Source organism: Anolis sagrei, chromosome 4 (genome assembly GCF_037176765.1).
Source record: "Anolis sagrei isolate rAnoSag1 chromosome 4, rAnoSag1.mat, whole genome shotgun sequence".
Lineage (NCBI taxonomy): Eukaryota > Metazoa > Chordata > Lepidosauria > Squamata > Dactyloidae > Anolis > Anolis sagrei.
Genome location: NC_090024.1, coordinates 201,733,938 through 201,753,506, shown reverse-complemented (window position 1 = coordinate 201,753,506; position 19,569 = coordinate 201,733,938). Strand labels below are relative to the sequence as shown.

Below are 19,569 nucleotides of genomic sequence, written 5' to 3'. Positions count from 1 at the left end.
ACATTTACTGGCTGGCTCTGAATGGAATAAAGAAGTAATATTAGAACAGCTTCCCTTGATTGAAGTTTCATAGTTGTGTTACATTTTATTTTATTCATATGTTATGATCGCTGTCGAAACCACTCCCAGAATGACAGGTGGTTCATGTATCTTAATCTTTTTTTTTAACTGTGCTAGATGACCTTATCACATTGGGGAGCCCCCTCCCCCAATGCCGTTTTTGCCAGCAAGCGTGGCAAAATTGCAAGCTTAAGGGGCAAGTCTGTTGCCCTGCATACTGCTCCAGTGTGGCGACATTTTCCCTATCACATGGGGGAAGTGTTGCCTAAATTGGGCAGAAGTGTGCTGACACCATTGGAGTTAACACAACACGGGAAGGCTCCTTTGTTTGGAGGGAAGCATCTAAGGATGCTTCTATTCCAGTTGGGGGTGGGGCCTTTGCCAGAAGTCACATGACATCATGTAATGGCAGGCGTGTAATGTCCCTAAAGCAGGCTAGAAGTGCCCTAAGACGCTTGCTTTGGTCAATGTGATGAGGTCCTAAATCACTTCTAGGCTGGATTATGTCTGCTCAATATTTTTTAAAGTTTCACCTATGTGAAAATGCTTTTGAATATTATATCCTAACCTAAATTATCTGATATCTGTCCTGGCACTACCATAATACATAACCAATTGGTTTGTGTCATGTGAAGAGAGGGTAACAAAATTTGGACTGAATAGTAGCAATCTGACCCTTAGTCTGAAAAGATGCTAAGGTTGAAATATCTCTGGAGAATTTTCATCTGGAACATACTTAATACTTGGGTGAGCATGGCATTCTCAGGACGGAAAAGACTCCCTTTGGACTTCTTGCTAATATCTACCTGCTGCTTTTGCTAAAAGACTGAAGTTTACTCATTTATTTATCAGTGAGCATTAGACATAACAAAGTAAAACCAAAAGAAATAGAGTTTAAAATAAATATATATATAGGGAAAGTAAGGAGTAAAATAGTTTTAAAACTAATACAACGCAATTTTTAAATAAGCCAAACACAAACATGAAAGCCAGTGTAATAAAAGCTAAAAACACAAATCGTAATATACATGATTATGATAATAAAATTAATATCTCAAAAATTTAGAGGATAAGGAACTTTAAAAATGAGATTATAAATCAGTGATGGAAAGAGCCATATGTAAATATCCAGGAGTGCATCTACTCACTGTAAAATTTATGCTCCTTGGAATCCTAGGAGTTATAGTTTCGTGAGACACCAGTATTCTTTTGCAGAGGATTAAAAAGCTTGTAAAAGTAAAGCTCCCAGGATTCCATGGTATTGAGTTAAAGTGAAGTCAAACTGCGATAACTGTATAGTGTAAATGCACCCCTAGAGACAATTACAAGAATATGGAGCTATGAGAGTTAAAGGATGAAGCGAAGCCAATAAAGTGGAAGTTCTTGGTTGGGCGAGAGACAGAGTTAATAAAATAAAGTTCTTGCATAGGCCAACAAAAAGAAATGTGGGCTGAAAGATGGGAAGAGATGGACAAAACAGTACATTTATACTGGATCCTAGAACAGATTTCCTTGCTGAACATACACACAACAGGGGAACAACTCCCCCTTGTTCCACAAACAATGTGTGTAATATACTGTTCAGGCAGTCCCAAAGTTTGTTATTAAGTTGAATTTGTATGTAACATGGCAAAGGTGCATTTTAAAGTGCAACTCCAGGTGTGTGTGTGTGTGTAAGATTTGGATAGCATAGGGAAGGTTTAACCCCTGTCGTGTTTGTCGTGCTGTCTGTGCCCCTCTTCAGAAGATTTCACCTCACTTTCTGTCCCTGTAAGTTGAATGTTTGTAACTTGGGAACTGTCTATATACATTTCATTTATTTTGTGTCAAAAGCATTGCATACATAAAACTGATAAAAATAGGAGCACAATTGAAATTTATTAAAATAAATGAATGAAACAATTTTTTGACCAAAACCAGGCAACAACAACCACATTGTCTGTAGCTTGAAACAGTTCTTCCTCTGTGCATGATGCAGGGCATTGTGGACAAGCATACAGGCGTGGGGTTGTTTGTTCTGTTCCACAGTTGCACAAGATGGAGGATTCTTTTAGATAGTTCCATTTTGACAGGTTGTCACTTCTGAGTCTGTTCAGGGACTTCCAAGTTGGTCTGGATAAATAAAATAAATGTGTATTTCCACACTTGTTAGTATTTTACATTTCTTCTCTGTCTCTTGTGTGCATAACTAATTGTCATAATCAGGGCCTGCAATTCCTTTTGATCTTCTCTTCTTCAGCCCAGTAATCCTACAAACATATGCCATTTCCCAGAGAGTATCTAACTTGACAGAGAATCCTTTCAAAGAGGTGGAATGGGAAGGCAAATTCCAACTTTAATTTAAAGTATCTTCTGAAATGTGTGAATTAGCCCAGTATACTATCTAATTATCAACATATGATAATTCATGTATAGTCCTTAGAGATCAGTTAATTACTTGCTTAGTCTCTACCAGTTCTTAAGTACAGAAACTCATACAAAGCAAATGTATAAAATCTGGATAATAATGATCTTTTTTAATTTCTCCTAGGTCCTATCAGCAGCATCCTGGTGAACAAGTACGGCAGTCGGCCGGTCATGATTGCAGGAGGCTGCCTGTCAGGATGTGGTTTGATCGCTGCCTCTTTTTGCAATACTGTTGAGGAGCTCTACTTTTGTGTTGGCGTTGTGGGAGGTGAGTGAAACAGCTGCGAGTATTTTAACGTGGCATCCCATAGACACGATACTTCTTGACATGGGAATGAATTGATATTGAAATTTATTAAAATAAATGAATGAAAAAAAATCACTAGATCATTGGTGAGCAAATATTATTTTTTCTCCATTTGAGAAAAGCTAATTTGAGATAAAAAATAATTGAGGGCCCAAGATCTGGAGCATGAGAGTACAAAGTTTCACAGACTATACACTGTTAGGGTGGAGAGGAGGGGCACTGCCAGATGAGAATGACTGGTGTGACTCACGACTGCAGTTTGACAACTTGTTTGATGGAGTCTGGGTGATAAGGAAGGGAAAGGTCTTGGATGCATGTCTGAAAAATGAACTTTCAGGTCTGTCTTTCTTTTACATCCAGCATTCACAACATTCTGCATTATTTTTGTGACTTTGGTGCAAAACAAACAAATAAACAACATGAAGGAAAGCCAGTAAAAGTGAATTTACCCTTCCTTTGATTTGAACCCTCCCTTTTTAAAAAGGGAAAAAAAATCCATTTTGTATGTGATTTTTGTAACAGTTGCCCACAAGAAATATAAAGAAAAAATATTAAACAACTATATAGGGTGGGTGGGAATTGTTTAGCTTTGTAGATGTTGATGGGCTATAGTCTCACCTCTATATTGGCCAGATTGGTTACTTTATAAGAATATCTGGTTGCCAAGTCTTGTTTGGAAAGGTTGCTTTACAGAAACTCTTTGCACTTAATTCCTCAGCCTAAAAAGGCAACCATTGCTGCAAACACCATCTATTTCTATTTTAATATTTTTTAAAATATGAGAATTCAGCACCTCTTTAATGAATTCATTAAGATGCAGCTCATAAATGTCAGTATTTTTTATAATTTAAACCAGGGGGCAGAGAGCATAAACCACGTTTCAAGTAAAAGCAAATCTGATTACTGTTAGTCAGCTACACATATATAAATGTGTCATTAAAACACACTGTTTGCAATTGCAGCTGTTATGTCATTACATGTAATGATATATTTACTTCTATTCCAGGTCTTGGGCTTGCATTTAATTTAAACCCAGCCTTGACCATGATTGGCAAGTACTTCTACAAGCGGCGTCCATTAGCTAATGGACTGGCTATGGCAGGCAGCCCCGTGTTCTTGTCTACACTGGCTCCTTTGAACCAATATTTCTACAGCATTTTTGGATGGCGAGGGAGCTTCTTGATTCTTGGAGGCCTCTTGTTGAACTGTTGTGTGGCTGGGTCTCTAATGAGACCAATAGGTCCAAGGCCAAGTCCAGCAAAACAAGAGGTTAACAAGGAAGCATTACAGGAAGCTGGGAAAATGGTGAAAAAGGAAGAAGGAGCAGGAGATGTCAGTACAGATCTTATTGCTGGGAAGTCTAAGAAGGAGAAATCTACAGTCATCCAGACTATTAACAAATTTTTGGATTTGTCTCTCTTCACACATCGTGGCTTCTTGCTCTATCTGTTTGGCAATGTAGTCATGTTTTTTGGACTATTTACTCCATTAGTCTTTCTCAGTAACTATGGGAAGAGCATGCATTTTTCTAAAGAATCTTCTGCCTTCCTGTTGTCCATTTTGGCCTTTGTCGATATGGTTGCCAGGCCATCCATGGGCTTGGTCGCAAACACCAAGTGGGTGAGGCCCAGGATCCAGTATTACTTTGCTGTGTCTGTGATCTATAATGGAGTATGCCACCTTATGGCACCTTTATCCACCACCTATGCTGGCTTTTGCATCTATGCTGGCTTCTTTGGATTTGCCTTTGGCTGGCTTAGCTCCGTCTTGTTCGAAACACTGATGGATTTAGTTGGAACACAACGGTTCTCTAGTGCTGTTGGTTTGGTGACTATTGTGGAATGTTGCCCTGTGCTTTTGGGACCACCTCTCCTAGGTAAAGTATTATCTATCTATCTATCTATCTATCTAGTGCAGTAGTTCTCAACCTTTGGGTCCCCAGATGATTTGGCCATCAACTCTCTGAAACACTAACAGCTGGTAAACTGGCTGGGATTTCTGGGAGTTGTAGACCAAAACATCTGGGAGCCCACAGGTTGAGAACCACTGATCTAGGGGCTATCGACATTACTGTCGCGTGTTTGTTATTTGGTGGGCTGTGTAATTGTGCCACTTTTAGCACAGTCCAAATACCAGAAAAACAGTCTTATAACCTTGGGGCACAGTAGCCACAGTTTTTATTATGCAACCATGGTGAAACTGGCCTTTTATTATGGGGTAGAGTGTCTACATCAAGTTAAATGATGGTGCTCTTCTATTTTGCATTAGTCAGACCTCACCTGGAACAATATGTACAGGTCTGGGCATCACAATTCAAGAGAGATATTGACAAGCTGGAATGTTATCAAGAGAAGGGTAACCAAAATGATCAAAGGTCTTGAAAGCATGCCCTATGAGGTGCAATTAAAGAGCTGAGTATGTTTAACCTGCAGAAGAGAAGGTTGAGAAAAGACATGGTAGCCATGTTTTAAAATGTTAAAGAATATGTTAAGGACAAAGGAACAGGCTTGTTTTCTGCTGCCCTGGAGACTAGTACTTGGACCAATGGGTTCAAATTACAGGAAAAGAGATTCCACTTGAACATTAGAGAGAACCTCCTGACTGTAAGAGCTGTTCAGTGGAACTCACTTCCTTTGTGTGTGTTGGAAGGTCCTTCTTTGGAGGCCATTTAACAGAGCCTGGATGACCATCTGTCAGGGGTGCTCTTTTCCTGCATGACAGGGTCGGAGAGGATGGCCCTTGTGGTGTCCTCCAACTTGTATGATTCTAAATTGAGAAATCAAAGTATGTGTAGAAACCAAAAAGTGTGAGGAAGTAGTTGCTCTTCTTCTTGGTATTAAGATTAAGGCTTGCTTGTCCAATTAGAATGGCGCTGGTGGATCTGTGGGTTAAACCACTGAGCTGCTGAACTTGCTGATCAAAAAGTCACAGGTTCGAATCCGGGGAGCAGCGTGAGCTCCCGCTCTTAGCCCGAGCTTCTGTCAACCTAGCAGTTCAAAAACATGCAAATGTGAGTAGATCCCACCACTCTTGTGGGAAGGTAATGGTGCTCTATGTAGTCATGCTGGCCATGTTACCTTGGAGGTATATCCGGATAACGCTAGCTCTTCAACTTAGAAATTGAGATGAGCACCAACCCCCAGAGTTGGCCATGACTGGACGTAATGTCAGGGGAAAACCTTTACCTTCACCTTACCTGTCTAATTTGAATGCTTTCAAAGCAGACTGTCTTACCATGTTTCTTTTTTCTGTCAGGTAAACTCAATGATATATATAATGACTACAAATACACTTATTGGGCATGTGGCGTAATCTTGATCATCTCTGGAATCTTCCTGTTTATTGGGATGGGCATCAATTACCAGCTTGTGGCAAAAGAACAGAAGGCTGAGGATAAGCAGAAGGCCGAAGGGAAGGAAGAAGAAACTAATATTGATGAGGGTGAAAAACAAAAGGAGTCTGGCAATGATGTGGCTAATCAACCCCAGAAAACTACGGAAGATGGTGTAAAGGAAGAGGATAGCCACATGTGAAAGACTGGTAGCTAATCCAGGAGGGTATGAGTTTTATCAACGCCGATGGGGGGAGCACTGCTGGTAGTGAATATAGGTGAAAAGTGTATAAATCAGGTTATCTTAAAAACAAAGCTCCAGATTGTCTTGTTATCAGCATTTGAGAGAAGTAACAGCTAATTGGGCAGTGCCATCTTTTTAGGGGGGGGGGGTTGGATGGGGAGGGAGGGAGGGAAATTTTTGTACTCTGGCTTTTTTTTTAACAGTAATGTGAATGTACTAATATGTGCCTTAGAGCTTGCACATTTAGGCTATTCTTGCAAAGCCTTAACTCCGTTCTAGAAACCTTGCAGGTTTGTAGTCTACCTAGGCTATATCTGTAAAGGATATCTGGCTACTTTTATTCACTAGATCTCAAAGCTGCTTGGACATTGCTTCACAAGTTTCTAAAATCCATTACCGTCAGACTTGTGGTAGAAGTACTTCTTTGGAGCACAGGTCAGAAAAGATTGGTGAATATTTAAAGAATAGTGTTGCAGTCCTAATGTTTTTGGATGCCAGACTCATACCAGCTTGGCTGATATGGAAACATTTCTAATTATTGTGAATGTTTCTTGTTTTTATCTTTCCTAGTTAAATCTCAAAATTGAATAAAATATGCAGACACACACTGCATACTGTCTTCACTTGACACACTCTACAGTCTGACCTACCATGTGATATCATTATTTTTTTTCTGTTTCCCATTAGCCTAAAACAGGGGTGGGAATCAAGCAGCCTTCCAGATGTTGCTGGACTGTAACTGCCAGCAGTTCTCACCATTGGCGATGCCAGCTGTAGTGTTGAAGCACTGTGTAATTTATATCTCTGGCCTAAAATGTCTGTCTTGAGAAAATAATAAGAAATGAAACATGTATTAATGCAAGAAGGTGAGCTGATTAAACAGAATATTCTTAAACTCTGATGCTAATTTTTCACAATCTGTTCTATGCGTTCTGTAGATGGATTTAACTTTGAATAGGAAAGACTAAAGATCTCATCTTAAGCATGCTTGCTTTATCCAAACCACAACTAAACACATTGCCACTCCTGCTGATACTAGTCTACTGCTTCTAACCAACTTTGTTTCTTCCAAAGGGATGCATTTTTAAACTTCCACAAAATATTTATAGGGAAGACGCATTGCCCTGTTTAATTATATACAGTCAGTCCTCCACATTTGCTGGGATTAGGGGCATAGGACCCCACTGAAAGTGCTTTTTTAAAAACTTGAGAGAATATCTCTAGGAATCTCTAGGTCTTCCAGTGTGAGTCTATGGTCAGCTTTTAGAGAAAGAGGGTAGAGATTCCTAGAGGGAACGTTTAAATCAAATCTGTGAGTAATCAAATCTGCAAATGTAGAGGGCCAACTGTACTGTGTTGAAAACTAGCAATATTGCTGAGCAGATACCTCTTTTAAACTTCGCTCACAATAAGTTTGTATACATCAGAAACAGATGCATTATTTGTTCACAGTTTTCTTTTATGCTCCCAATTCCAAATGGATTAAGAATTTGCAATGATAGTGTCTTGCCCATCTGCAAGACAGATTCTCTGCTCAAGATGGGATAATCCTTTTAATGTATGTATTTATTTTCTATTTTTTTGGTATTGACAAAAACCACACCTCCTTTGGGAGAATAAGGAGAAAGCAGTTTTCTCATTGCAGGCTAATTCTCCTGTGAGTTAATATTTCTTTGAATTGTTGACTTTTTTTTAAAATAAATTCTGGTGTTCATTGTACCCACCAACTGTAGACGATTTCTTCCTATTTTAACTATTTTATAATATTTAACTTTTCGCAGCCACATTCCAAAGTGCATGAATACAATGATAAATTATGGGCCTGCTTGTAAGGCGATAGAAGCAAAAACTTTATAGTGGAAAACTATATTCCATTAAATTGTCAAGTAGAGATTCAGTTAAACCTCTAAAAAGACTACAATGGACATAGCCATGTACAAAGTCCATGTATACCTGTTACAAACATCTTTTTTTCCTGTTTACTATATGATGGCATTTCCCAAACTATGAAAGAATAAACTTTGGGAACTTTTCAAATAAATGCTGCTTAGCAGAATCTAGGGCTCTTCACTCACCCTGTGTGACTACCTGATGCTACGGAAACAATGCTTACTGGTTATCTGCCAAACTTCAACATTTAGTACAAGAGTTTCATCATTTGCATAAATCCTATCAGTTTAAATTTCTGACTTCAAGACACAGATGGTGGTATAATTTGTTATTTCACTTTTTAACAACATTTTTTAAACTGTCTTCATCTTTGAAAAAGTACACATAATTTTCTTTCCGTTTGTTGTAGCTTATTATTTTCCAGAAACTTCTTGTCAGCAAGAAGAGCCATCATAACTTGATTTAATTTGTTTAGCTGGAATTCCAATTGCTGAAAGCCTTCATTCAGTTCCTGATTTCTCAGACAGATGCTTTCTCCACTGTGGCACAAAGACTCACGAAGGGCAATTACATCCTCATCCATCTTTGCCAGGAGTAACATTTGATCTTTATTAGCTACTGTTAATCGATCAAGTAGCAGCACTTTATCTAGATGGGGCTCTTCAGACATCTGCTCAAGGTCTTCCAAACAACTGTTTTGGATTCTTCCTTTCAAGAAGCTGATATGACTTTTGTGCTGCATTATCCCTCAAATCAATACTTCTACTTAGGATTTTATGATGGGATATAGATGGCTCAGACATTGTTTCTAGTGTCTGAACAAAAGTATCACTGCTCCATTTCAGATCATGAACCATATTTTCAAGATATAATCCTGTTTTTCTCAATTCAGTTTCATACACCAGCTGATGAAATTCAAATGATGACTGCTGTTTAATCAGCTGGTGGCAAATTTGATCTTGTCTTGATATACAGTATACCTGTCAAGCAATCTGTAGATTAAAATCACCTCTAATCACTTGCATATTCAATAACTGCATCCTCCTTTATCATCTGAGTCAAGTGGGCTTTTTATTTTATTTTTGAAATTTCATTGTTCAGCCTAGAAATTCTAGGTTCAGCTTTTTCTTTTCCAAGAATCCTCTTTAAAGAAGAAATATTTTCTTTTTCCCACTGAAGCCTGCTTACCTTTTGTTGAATCAGTTGGTGCTTAGCACAAATACATGCCATCTCCAACTCTGTTCTTTCCTCAAATACATCACTACTTTCCTCCTAAGTGGAATAATACCATACTGTTCTTTATTAAAAATTGCAACCAACTCAGCTGTGTCATGGAAAAACTGCTTTTTTTGTACAGAGAGTAAGATGTGGTGCTTTCTTCCTCCTGATTCAAGTATTTGTCTGTGTCATGTTGAGCTAGTAATACAGAATGAGCAGCTAGCTCTTGCTGTCCAGGCACAACTGTAAAAAAAAGAAGATAACTTTGCCACTCCTTCAGAAACAGACTGTAATTCATTATTTATCTGGCCCTCTTTCATATTTTTAAGCATTTCTTTTTCTCTGAGTTTCAGAGACATCAGACTGTCGCTTGAAGCCACTCTTTAAAGCAGTGGCTTTCAACCTGTGGGTCCCCAGATTTGGCCTTCAACTCCTAGAAATCCTAACAGCTGGTAAACTGGCTGGAATTTCTGAGAGTTAAAACACCTGGGGACCCACAGGTTGAGAACCACTGCTTTAAAGCTTGTTGTGATGGTTAATCTCTAGCTGTTTCATCTTTTGAAGAGTCATAAATTCATCCTCCAACACTTTAAGGTTTGCTTCCTCTGCCTCACATTTATTGGTGTTTAATTCCAGATATTTACATGCCTTGAGAGCTTCAGCTAGTGCCTCTTCTAAACCTGGCTTTGGTGACATGAGAATAGCGAAGGACTGCAGTTCTTCCTCCAATACAACATTATGTTCATCAACAGTTGTACGTAACCAGTCCAGAAATTACTTATCTTTCAAAGTCTCAAATAACCAAACAATGTTTTTTCCATTAATAGAATTCACTGTGGGATATCCTATCCTCTTTAGCACTTCAACAAACTGAATTCCACAACCCATGATGTCAGATGTGAACTGATAGTCTGCTAGTAAGCTTCAAAAGCATCTGCCACAACCAAATTACAGTGACCAAGGAGCAGGAAGGAACCACGCTGCCTCCGCCGTCTCCCTTCCCTCCTCGCATTGTATAATTTGGTGTTAATGTAATAGCTGAAGTAAAATTTGCTTATATTCAGCTATTAATAAGGCAAGCTATTAAACCTAGAATCCCAGTGCTAGAGATGGGAAAGGAGGAAGAAATGCTAAATACCTCTCTTTTGGGAAGCCATCAATTCTTTAAAGGTTTGGCAATGTGAAAAGCAAGAAATATTGCATTTGTTGTCTTGTAATTCAGGAGAAAATCATTTCCTATATTTTGAACATGTTTTAGGAATCTGAGCCTAACCTGATATGAATTGGATCATGCAGGGATGAGCTGTAATTTATTTTTTTCCATCTCCACTCACAAACACTGAGGCTTTAACACTGAGTGTTCAGAGTTTCTTGGATTTTCTCTCGGGTAATGGCTTTAGATGATATCAGTAGGGACACTTCCTGTGTATTTGATTTTTTAAAAAGATGTGCTCTAGAAGCTGAACAACGTTGATACATTCCTCTGCAGAGACTATTTTGTTACAGGTAAAAGTAGGCTTGCTATGGTTTGGCAATTCTGCACAACTACATTTTCAATTTCAGCTGTAAGCTTTATGGCCAATGATGATACCAGAATCCCTAACACCCCAAATGCCCTCCTGTGGGAACAAAACAGGGTTTTGTGGGTATTTGGATATCTCTGAGAAGATAACAATGGGACTCCGGTTTCTAGCATGTAAGAGGTGATGTTTTGTGTTTGTTCTGTTTATGAAAGCTAGTAGAGTGTAGGCTATGTAGCACGGATGCTTGCTCTCATAAATGTTGAAGAGACCAGTGGCTAAGAAATGTAAGTACTCAGCATAATGAACCCACACAAACATATCTTTAAGCACCAATCATAACATAATGCTCTAGTCCAAAAAGTAACTATGGACTTTTGTCTTGATCTCTTGTATTAATTACCTTCAATTCTAAAGCCCTCTGCAAGTGATGACTTCTGCAAGAGTGAGCAGGAGACAGAGAAGCAGGAAAGAGAGAGAAAGATGGAGATCGAAAGAGAGAGTGGAAAGAGATCAACCTGCCTTCTTGGTCTAGCAGCATCCACTTTGGTTTCAGCCTTTCCACCACTAGCATACCTTCCCCAAAAAATTAAACTGAGGGAATGTAGTCCTGAACCGATGACATCTTTTCTCCAAAACTGAAGTCAATGTGTCTGTTTAAACTATTGGAAACCATATATTTCAAATCTGTGGTATTCCTTCATTGTGTATTCTGAATTTTTTCATTAGCATATAATCTTCTACAAAATTCCTGTCTTGTCAAAGCTCATATCAAAGACAGAATTTAGATAGTTTAATAATTTTTTGGGGAAAAAAAACAAAACAAAAGAAGCATTCTATATGCTTATTATGCTATGCAAATAGTAGTGCTAGAAACTGATTCTTTCTTCAGGTTTATATGAATAAAGATGACTAAATTAATTGGCTTCTCTCTTCTCCCATCCCAGACATATACCTTCTGACAAGTGACCTTTCCTTTGCTAAAGCTTCTTGATGTCCCTTTACAGTATTATACACTGCACTGTGAAGTTCTCCATACTATTGTTTTGGCTGCTGAGTTTAAAATATATATATATATATAATTTCATTCTGCTTAAAATTGTTTCTCAAAGAACAGGTCAGGGTATTTTCATACTTTAGAATACGTTTATAAAGCCAATAGAGTATTTTGTATAAAGAAATTTTTATTGTACTGTATTGAGCTGCAATATTGTAATACCAAGTTGTTATATGTTCAGAAGTTCATGTGTCAAGAGTTCACGATAACTATTTCCTGTTACAATAAACTAATCTTGCAAAGTTTCTAGCCTGGTTCATATTTTTCTGAGAACAAATAATCATGGACACCATCTGTATCTTGCCCTGAGAACATGTCAACTAGGGTGGGTAAAAGTCCAAAAGCAAAATGGATGTATGTTTTTTTTTTTGTGTCAGGAGCAACTTGAGAAACTTCTGGTGTGAGAGAATTGGCTGTCTTCAAGGACGTTGTTCAGGGGACACCCGGATGTCTTGATGTTTTACCATCCTTGTTGGAAGCTTCTCTCATGTCCCTGCATGGGGAGCTGGAGCTGACAGAGGGAGGTCATGCACGCTTTTCCCAAATTCGAGCCGCCAACCTGTCGGTCTTCAGTTCTGCCGGCACAAGGGTTTAACCCATTGCACCACTGGGTGCTCCAAATTAATGTTTGAAATCCATGTAATTCAAGAACACGCTAGCATCAAAGACAATGTTACTGTTCTACTTTTAGCCACTCAGATGATCTATGAGGCTGTATTTCATTTTAACCATATCATAGTGGTTGAGCTAGTTTGTTATAACACTTTAGAGAGAATGGCAGTAGCTATAAGCAAATAGATTGGAGCATTGACTTATGCGGAGGTGTAGAACAGGCATTCTCTCTGTATTTTGAACTTGCGGGATCTTTTGAATATTTCATATTTCACAGTAAACACCTCTCACATAGCTGCAGCTTTCCCTGGAGTACCTTTAGGAGCATTGCAGTAATAGATGCGTACATAAAGAAAATACTGGCTCGTAACAGACATGCAAATTATGGATCTTCAAACAACATCAGCTTATATTGAGTCTGTTAGTTGGCCGTGCTAATAAATAAAACTGCTCTCAAATAAACTGAAGGAAGCAGCTCAAGGTGTGGAAATAGCATACCTTTATCTTGATCTCTGTGATCTGCTGAGCCTTGGAGGCTTAGTAACTGAGTACATCTGTCCTCTTTTGCTTCTTCAGGACATGCTCCTGGGCAGGAGTCCAACTCTGAAGCTCTAGCCTGAAACACAAACAGTAAAGTAACATGCAAAAACTATTTGTCTATTGCTATGGTCTTTAATGAGCAGATTGGTTTCTTATCAAATAAAGCTTTGTAATTGAAAAAAACCTTTTCAAAATAGGAAAACTCACTACTGTTGTTTCCTCTAGGTACCTGAGCCATTCTTTTTGAGCACAGCTATTTTTCACAATATTGTAAACTAAAAGTACTTGACTAACAGCAACAAAACTTGCATTTGTGACAATTCCCACTGAGTTTGCATTTGTTTTCCACTTTTCTCTTCCATGATGGCAAGTAAATCTTGCAAGGTATACAAACTCTAGCTGCTAATTGAGTCCTCCCCTAGGGGGTTGAGAAGGGTGGGGTAGAAGTACTCGAAATAAATAATAATAATAATAATAATAATAATAATTCTTTCACTGTTTACCAATTTGTACTATTTGTATTTTCTTTCTATTCCGTGTTATATTCCTGTGCATACAACCCACATGACTGAGTAATTCTTTAACTATTAAGCTAAGGCACTGAAATGCTTTGTTAGCATTTCAGCTCAAATCTACTGCTAGCCTTTTTTGGCTAATTTTCCTTGCTAAAATTAGGGTGTGCATGAGATTTGTGTAATACGGTAATCTTTGTGTTGAGGCAATGCAAAAGGGGAAGCTGCTTCAGAAGCAGGTGGAGCTCCTATTTGAGGTATGTCATCTCTGACTTAACTGTCATGGCTCAATGCTATGGGATCCTGGGATGTGTGGTTTGGTAAGACATTAGCATTCTCTGGCAGAGGAGGACTAGAGCCAACATAATTCTATAGCATTGAGCCAGGGCAGTTAAAGTTGATTCATTCTACAGATGCATCCCAAGGCTTGTTTTCATCCATAGAAGCTTTAGTGTTTTAACACTTCTTTTAAAAAAGAAGGAATTCTAAGAATACAGCAACTGTATTATTTATTTTATTTATTTCTTGCATTTATTGACCGCCCCTCTCAGCCCGAGGGCGACTCGGGGCGGTGAACAACAACAAAGAAGACAGTGTACAGTGAGCCGAGACGATACTAACCAGACAATACAACATAACATATACTTAAACTAAAAATCTGCTTCGTCAAGTCCTGGGGTCATAGCCAAAATTCGTAGTCCTAGTTCATTCCGTTGTCATTCAAATACACTCAGTTGAAGGCCTGCTCGAAGAGCCATGTTTTCAGGCCCCTACGAAAGGCCATCAGGGAGGGCGCCTGTCTAACTTCAGCAGGGAGGGCGTTCCACAGCCGGGGGGCCACCACCGAGAAGGCCCGCTCCCTCGTCCCCGCCAGACGTGCCTGTGAGGCAGGCGGGACCGAGAGAAGGGCCTCCCCGGATGATCTCAAGGCCCTCGTGGGCTCATAGGCCGAGATGCGGTCTGCAAGGTATTTTGGGCCGGAACCCTTTAGGGCTTTGTAGGATAACACCAGCACCTTAAATTGGGCCCGGTAGCAGATCGGCAGCCAGTGGAGCTGGGACAGCAGGGGCGTTGTATGCTCTCTGCGCCCAGCTCCCGTTAACAACATGGCTGCCGCGCGCTGGACTAGCTGAAGCTTCCGGACCGTCTTCAAGGGCAGCCCCACGTAGAGAGCGTTGCAGTAGTCGAGGCGGGATGTGACCAAAGCGTGTACCACCGTGGCCAAGTCAGACTTCCCAAGATACGGGCGCAGCTGGCGCACGAGCCTGAGCTGTGCAAATGCTCCCCTGGTCACCGCTGAAACCTGGGGATCCAGGCTCAACGATGAATCCAGGGTCACACCCAAGCTGCGAACCTGCGCCTTCAAGGGGAGTGCGACCCCGTCCAGCACAGGCTGTAACCCTATACCCTGTTCGGCCTTGCGACTGACCAGGAGTACCTCTGTCTTGTCTGGATTTAATTTCAGTTTGTTCGCCCTCATCCAGACCATTACAGCGGCCAGGCACCGGTTCAGGACTTCGACGGCCTCCTTAGTAGCAGGTGGGAAGGAGTGACAGAGTTGGACGTCATCTGCGTACAGGTGACACCGCACCCCGAAACTCCGGATGATCTCACCCAGCGGCTTCATGTAGATGTTAAACAGCAAGGGGGACAAGATGGAACCCTGAGGAACGCCACAGGTCAACGGCTGTGGCGTTGAACAGGAGTCCCCCAGTAACACCATCTGAGTACGACCCTCCAGAAATGACCGGAGCCACTGCAGAGCAGTGCCCCCGAGACCCATCTCTGCAAGGCGCCCCAGAAGAATACCGTGGTCGACGGTATCGAAGGCCGCTGAGAGGTCCAGGAGCACCAACAGGGACACACTCCCCCTGTCTAGCTCCCGGCGCAGATCATCCACTAAGGCGACCAAGACCGTCTCGGTACCATGTCCCGGTCTGAAACCAGACTGTGCCGGATCCAGATAATCCGTGTCTCTCAAGAATACCTGGAGTTGTGAGGCCACCACGCTTTCCATGACTTTGCCCAAGAAGGGAAGATTGGAAACAGGCCGAAAGTTGTCCAATTTAGTGGGGTCAAGTGATGGTTTCTTCAACAGCGGCTTTATAACAGCCTGTTTTAGGCTCGCTGGAATCTTGCCTTCCCGAAGGGAGGCGTTAACCACCACCGTTACCCACTCGGCCAATCCCCCTCTGGCCTCCTTAAGAAGCCAGGATGGGCAGGGGTCTAGGATGGACGTGGTGGGTCTCATTCCTCCAAGTACCTTGTCCACATCCTCGGGTTTCACAAACTGAAAAGAATCCAACAAAATCTGACAAGCAGGTGCTTGTGTCACATCCACGGAGACTGCATCTAATGTGGCGTCCAGCCCGGAACGGATCAAAGCGACTTTGTCTGCAAAGAACCGAGCAAATGCTTCACAGCGCGTTGCCGAGTTGTCAGGGCTCCCACCGGTGGGGGGAGTTAAAAGGCCTCTGACAACCCGGAACAACTCCGCCGGACGGTTCTTTGCAGACGCAATAGTGGCCGCAAAGAAAGTTTTCTTTGCGGCTTTTATTGCCGCGGCGTATGCCCTCAGCAAGGACACAAACCGTGCTCGGTTTGACTCGCTTGGGTCCGATCGCCACACGCTCTCTAGAACCCTCTTCCTTCGCTTCATCGCTGCCAGCTCCTCGGTGAACCAAGGGGCTGGTTTAGCTCGGTTACTTGAGAGGGGACGTTCCGGAGCGATCATGTCAATGGCCCTGGTCATCTCCCCATTCCAGAGAGCGACCAAGGCCTCGACATTGTCGCCTACCGCGGTGGCGGGAAACTCCCCAAGAGCCGTCAGGAATCCGTTCGGATCCATTAGCCTCCTGGGGCGGACCATCTTAATGGGTCCTCCACCCTTGCGGAGGTTAGGGGGCGCAGTGAGCCTAAATCTAATCAGGAAGTGGTCGGTCCACGGCAACGGAGAGATGGACAGCTCCTCCACACCGCCACCCTGCTCCCATCCCTGGCAGAAAACCAAGTCCAATGTGTGTCCAGCACAGTGGGTGGGGCCAGTTATTTGTTGGGACAGCCCCATGGTTGCCATGGCGGACATGAAGTCCTGAGCCGCACCTGTGAGGGTTGCCTCGGCGTGGATGTTGAAGTCCCCCAGCACAAGAAGCCGTTGGGACTCCACCGCCAGGCTCGAGACCACCCCCGCTAGCTCAGGTAGGGAGACTGTAGTGCAGCGAGGTGGACGGTACACTAGCAGAATCCCTATTCTGTCCCGGTCACCCACCCTCAGGTGGACGCATTCAAAATTTGTGGTCTGCGGGATGGGGCTCCTGGTTAGATGGATGGTATCTCTATAGACCATTGCGACCCCGCCTCCCCGTCCTCCGGCTCTTGGTTGGTGTTGCACGGAGAAACCTGGAGGACAAAGCTGGGAGAGATTTACGCCCCCCGCTTCATCCAGCCAGGTCTCCGTGATGCACGCCAGATCTGCCCGCTCCTCCAGGATTAAGTCCTGAATCCAAGTTGTTTTCCCGTTGACAGACCTGGCGTTCAACAACACCACCTTCAAGCCAGAGGGCCCGCTCGCCTGGTTACACCAAATTACCTTAGGAGACCTATTGGGAATAGTTAATTTGGAAAAGCGGTCCGAATCAGGCCGAATTCGGGGTCTCCTTATGAAGTGCACTTTTTGCCTAAGTGCATTAGATTTAGCATCAAATATCTTTCTTGGTTTCTGGATTTTGAAAATTGAGAGGCACATTAGATTCGATGTCGCATTAGACTTGAGTAAATTTGGGTAAGGCTACAATGGTAAGAAAATCAAGACTCACTTTGAATTGACCACAACCCATTTCCACAATGTTTAACTACTTTGGTGAGTATCCAGGGTTTATTATGGCTAAACCGGCTTTGCCACTCCAAACTATCTTGCAGCTGGATTGGATTCAATTCAGATCAGTCTGCTGTCCAGATGGAACACTGGCACCATCACCTTTCACTGTGCTGATCAGTTCAGGGAACGGAATGAATGCTGCTGATGTCGCTGCAACTCCCAGCTAGCCAGAGCTCCATGCGATTGCCTGACTATCATGGGCATTGCATTCTGACATTAGCAGAACTGCTCATGGAACCAAGGAGAAGATGGAGAGATTGCTCCTGCTCCTTCCTGGTTATGAGGGGGCTTGATATTCTGCAATGGCCAGGAGTTCATATGGAGCTCTTAAGTCTGGCTGGGAGCGGCAGAATCAACATGGAGGGTAAGGTGACAGTACAACAGGGCCAATGCAGTCAGTCTCACTTGGCTGGATTGTGTGGGCCCCAACCACCAATGTGGTGCCACAGGAAGTTCGACCAGGTGCCTCTGGCCACTTCCAGGACCAATCCAGATTACTTTTACTTCAGAATGGCTACGGATTAGTGGCCAGTGTAGACTTGCCCTTTATAACCTAGTTGTATTGATTGATTATCACAGAATTTGCTGATTTACTGCTAGCAAATAATAAACAGAAGAGATGCAGGCAAGATTCTTTCCATAACTCCTGCAACTGTACAAATAAACTACTTGAAAGGAATTTGTGCAGCTTGTTTTATGAATTCTTTTCCAGTGATCCTGCCAAACATTGTCTTTGTTGTTGTCCTATTTTATTTATTTATTTATTTACGATATTTCTATCCCGCCTTTCTCAAACCCAAAGGTGACTCAAGGCGGATTACAACCAGGCAGCAATTTGATGTCTTAACAATATACAATTAATAGAATTAAAAGTACATTCAATAAAACCTTTAACAACATATAAAACCAATGCCTTTATTGTTAGTCTTATTGTCCAAAAAATCGTCTTCTGGGCCATTCCAATATTCACTTTCCTCTAATTCAGTGTTTGACTGTTGCTTTAGATTCCGAAGGCTTGTTCAAATAGCCACATTTTCACTTTTTCCCCCCTGGAAGGTCAAGACCACATGATAGATCACATTCCCACAATGTTTAACTACTTCGCTGAGTATCCAGGGTTTATTATGGTACATAATAGATCATAACATTTTCCTTTTGTCTCCTCCCTTTCTGCACCCCAGACTTAGTTGCTACTGATGGAGATGCCATGCAACTATTTTCTACCATGTCATCACTGCAGTGTGCTGATACAAAGGAGGAAAAACAATCTCAGAGATAGCAAGGCGAACAGAGAACTGCAGAGCATCATGGATTAAGTGTTCATGTCTTCAGGACATGTTTCTACTAAAAAGGAATTTCAATGGCATAGATCAATTTTGTCTGTTAATAGTGATAGAAACATTTGTGCAGGACAGATCGTATCCTAGGCAGTTATTCTAAAAATACGTTTCACAAACTTGTCCTTGTTTCTTATTTCTAGGCTATTTCTAAGGCTAGTGACATGCCTGATCTCTTTTGATCATAGAATCATTGAATCAGAGTTGTGAGAGACTACAAGCGCCATCCAGTCCAACCTCCTGCTATGTAGGAACACCCAATCAAAAGCACTCGTGACAAGTGGGCAAAAAACCTCCAGGGGAGGACTGCACCACTCCAGCACATTCCACTACTGAACAGTGTCAGAAAATTCTTCCTAATGTTTAGATGGAATCTCAGATCTATGGGTTGTTGGTTTAAATAGATTTCAGTTGGTTTAAATAGATTTCAGTATTGCATTCTAATGTAACTATTTAAAGATCAGTCCCATTTATAGCCATCTGTACAGATCTCTTTTCTAGTATTCTTGAATTGGCTGCCCATTCCCAAATACTCTTTTTGAGATGCAACACATCTGTGGATGGATCTCCATCCTTGCATGGTTGGAGGGAGTGAAATCCAGCTGTGGTAATCTTGCCAAACAAAAAGAGGTTGCTGGATTTTTTACTGTCACTACTT

At 41.6% G+C, this 19,569-nt stretch overlaps 1 protein-coding gene and 1 pseudogene across 2 annotated transcripts in view; one reads left to right on the top strand and one right to left on the bottom strand.

The window, feature by feature from the left end:
• The window catches only part of SLC16A1 (solute carrier family 16 member 1), a 37,835-nt gene extending 31,346 nt beyond the window's left edge, over window positions 1–6,489 (top strand). For both annotated transcript variants that reach the window (XM_060772624.2, XM_067468085.1), the window contains exons 3-5: window positions 2,591–2,734; window positions 3,780–4,649; window positions 6,029–6,489. In XM_060772624.2, the coding sequence (XP_060628607.1) occupies window positions 2,591–2,734; window positions 3,780–4,649; window positions 6,029–6,306 (1,292 nt within the window). In that variant the 3' untranslated portion in view covers window positions 6,307–6,489. The remainder of the gene's footprint in view (window positions 1–2,590; window positions 2,735–3,779; window positions 4,650–6,028) is intronic.
• A 2,082-nt stretch (window positions 6,490–8,571) lies between these two features.
• LOC132773370 (HAUS augmin-like complex subunit 3 pseudogene) lies at window positions 8,572–9,815 on the bottom strand (annotated as a pseudogene).
• Between the last annotated feature and the right edge of the window lie 9,754 nt (window positions 9,816–19,569).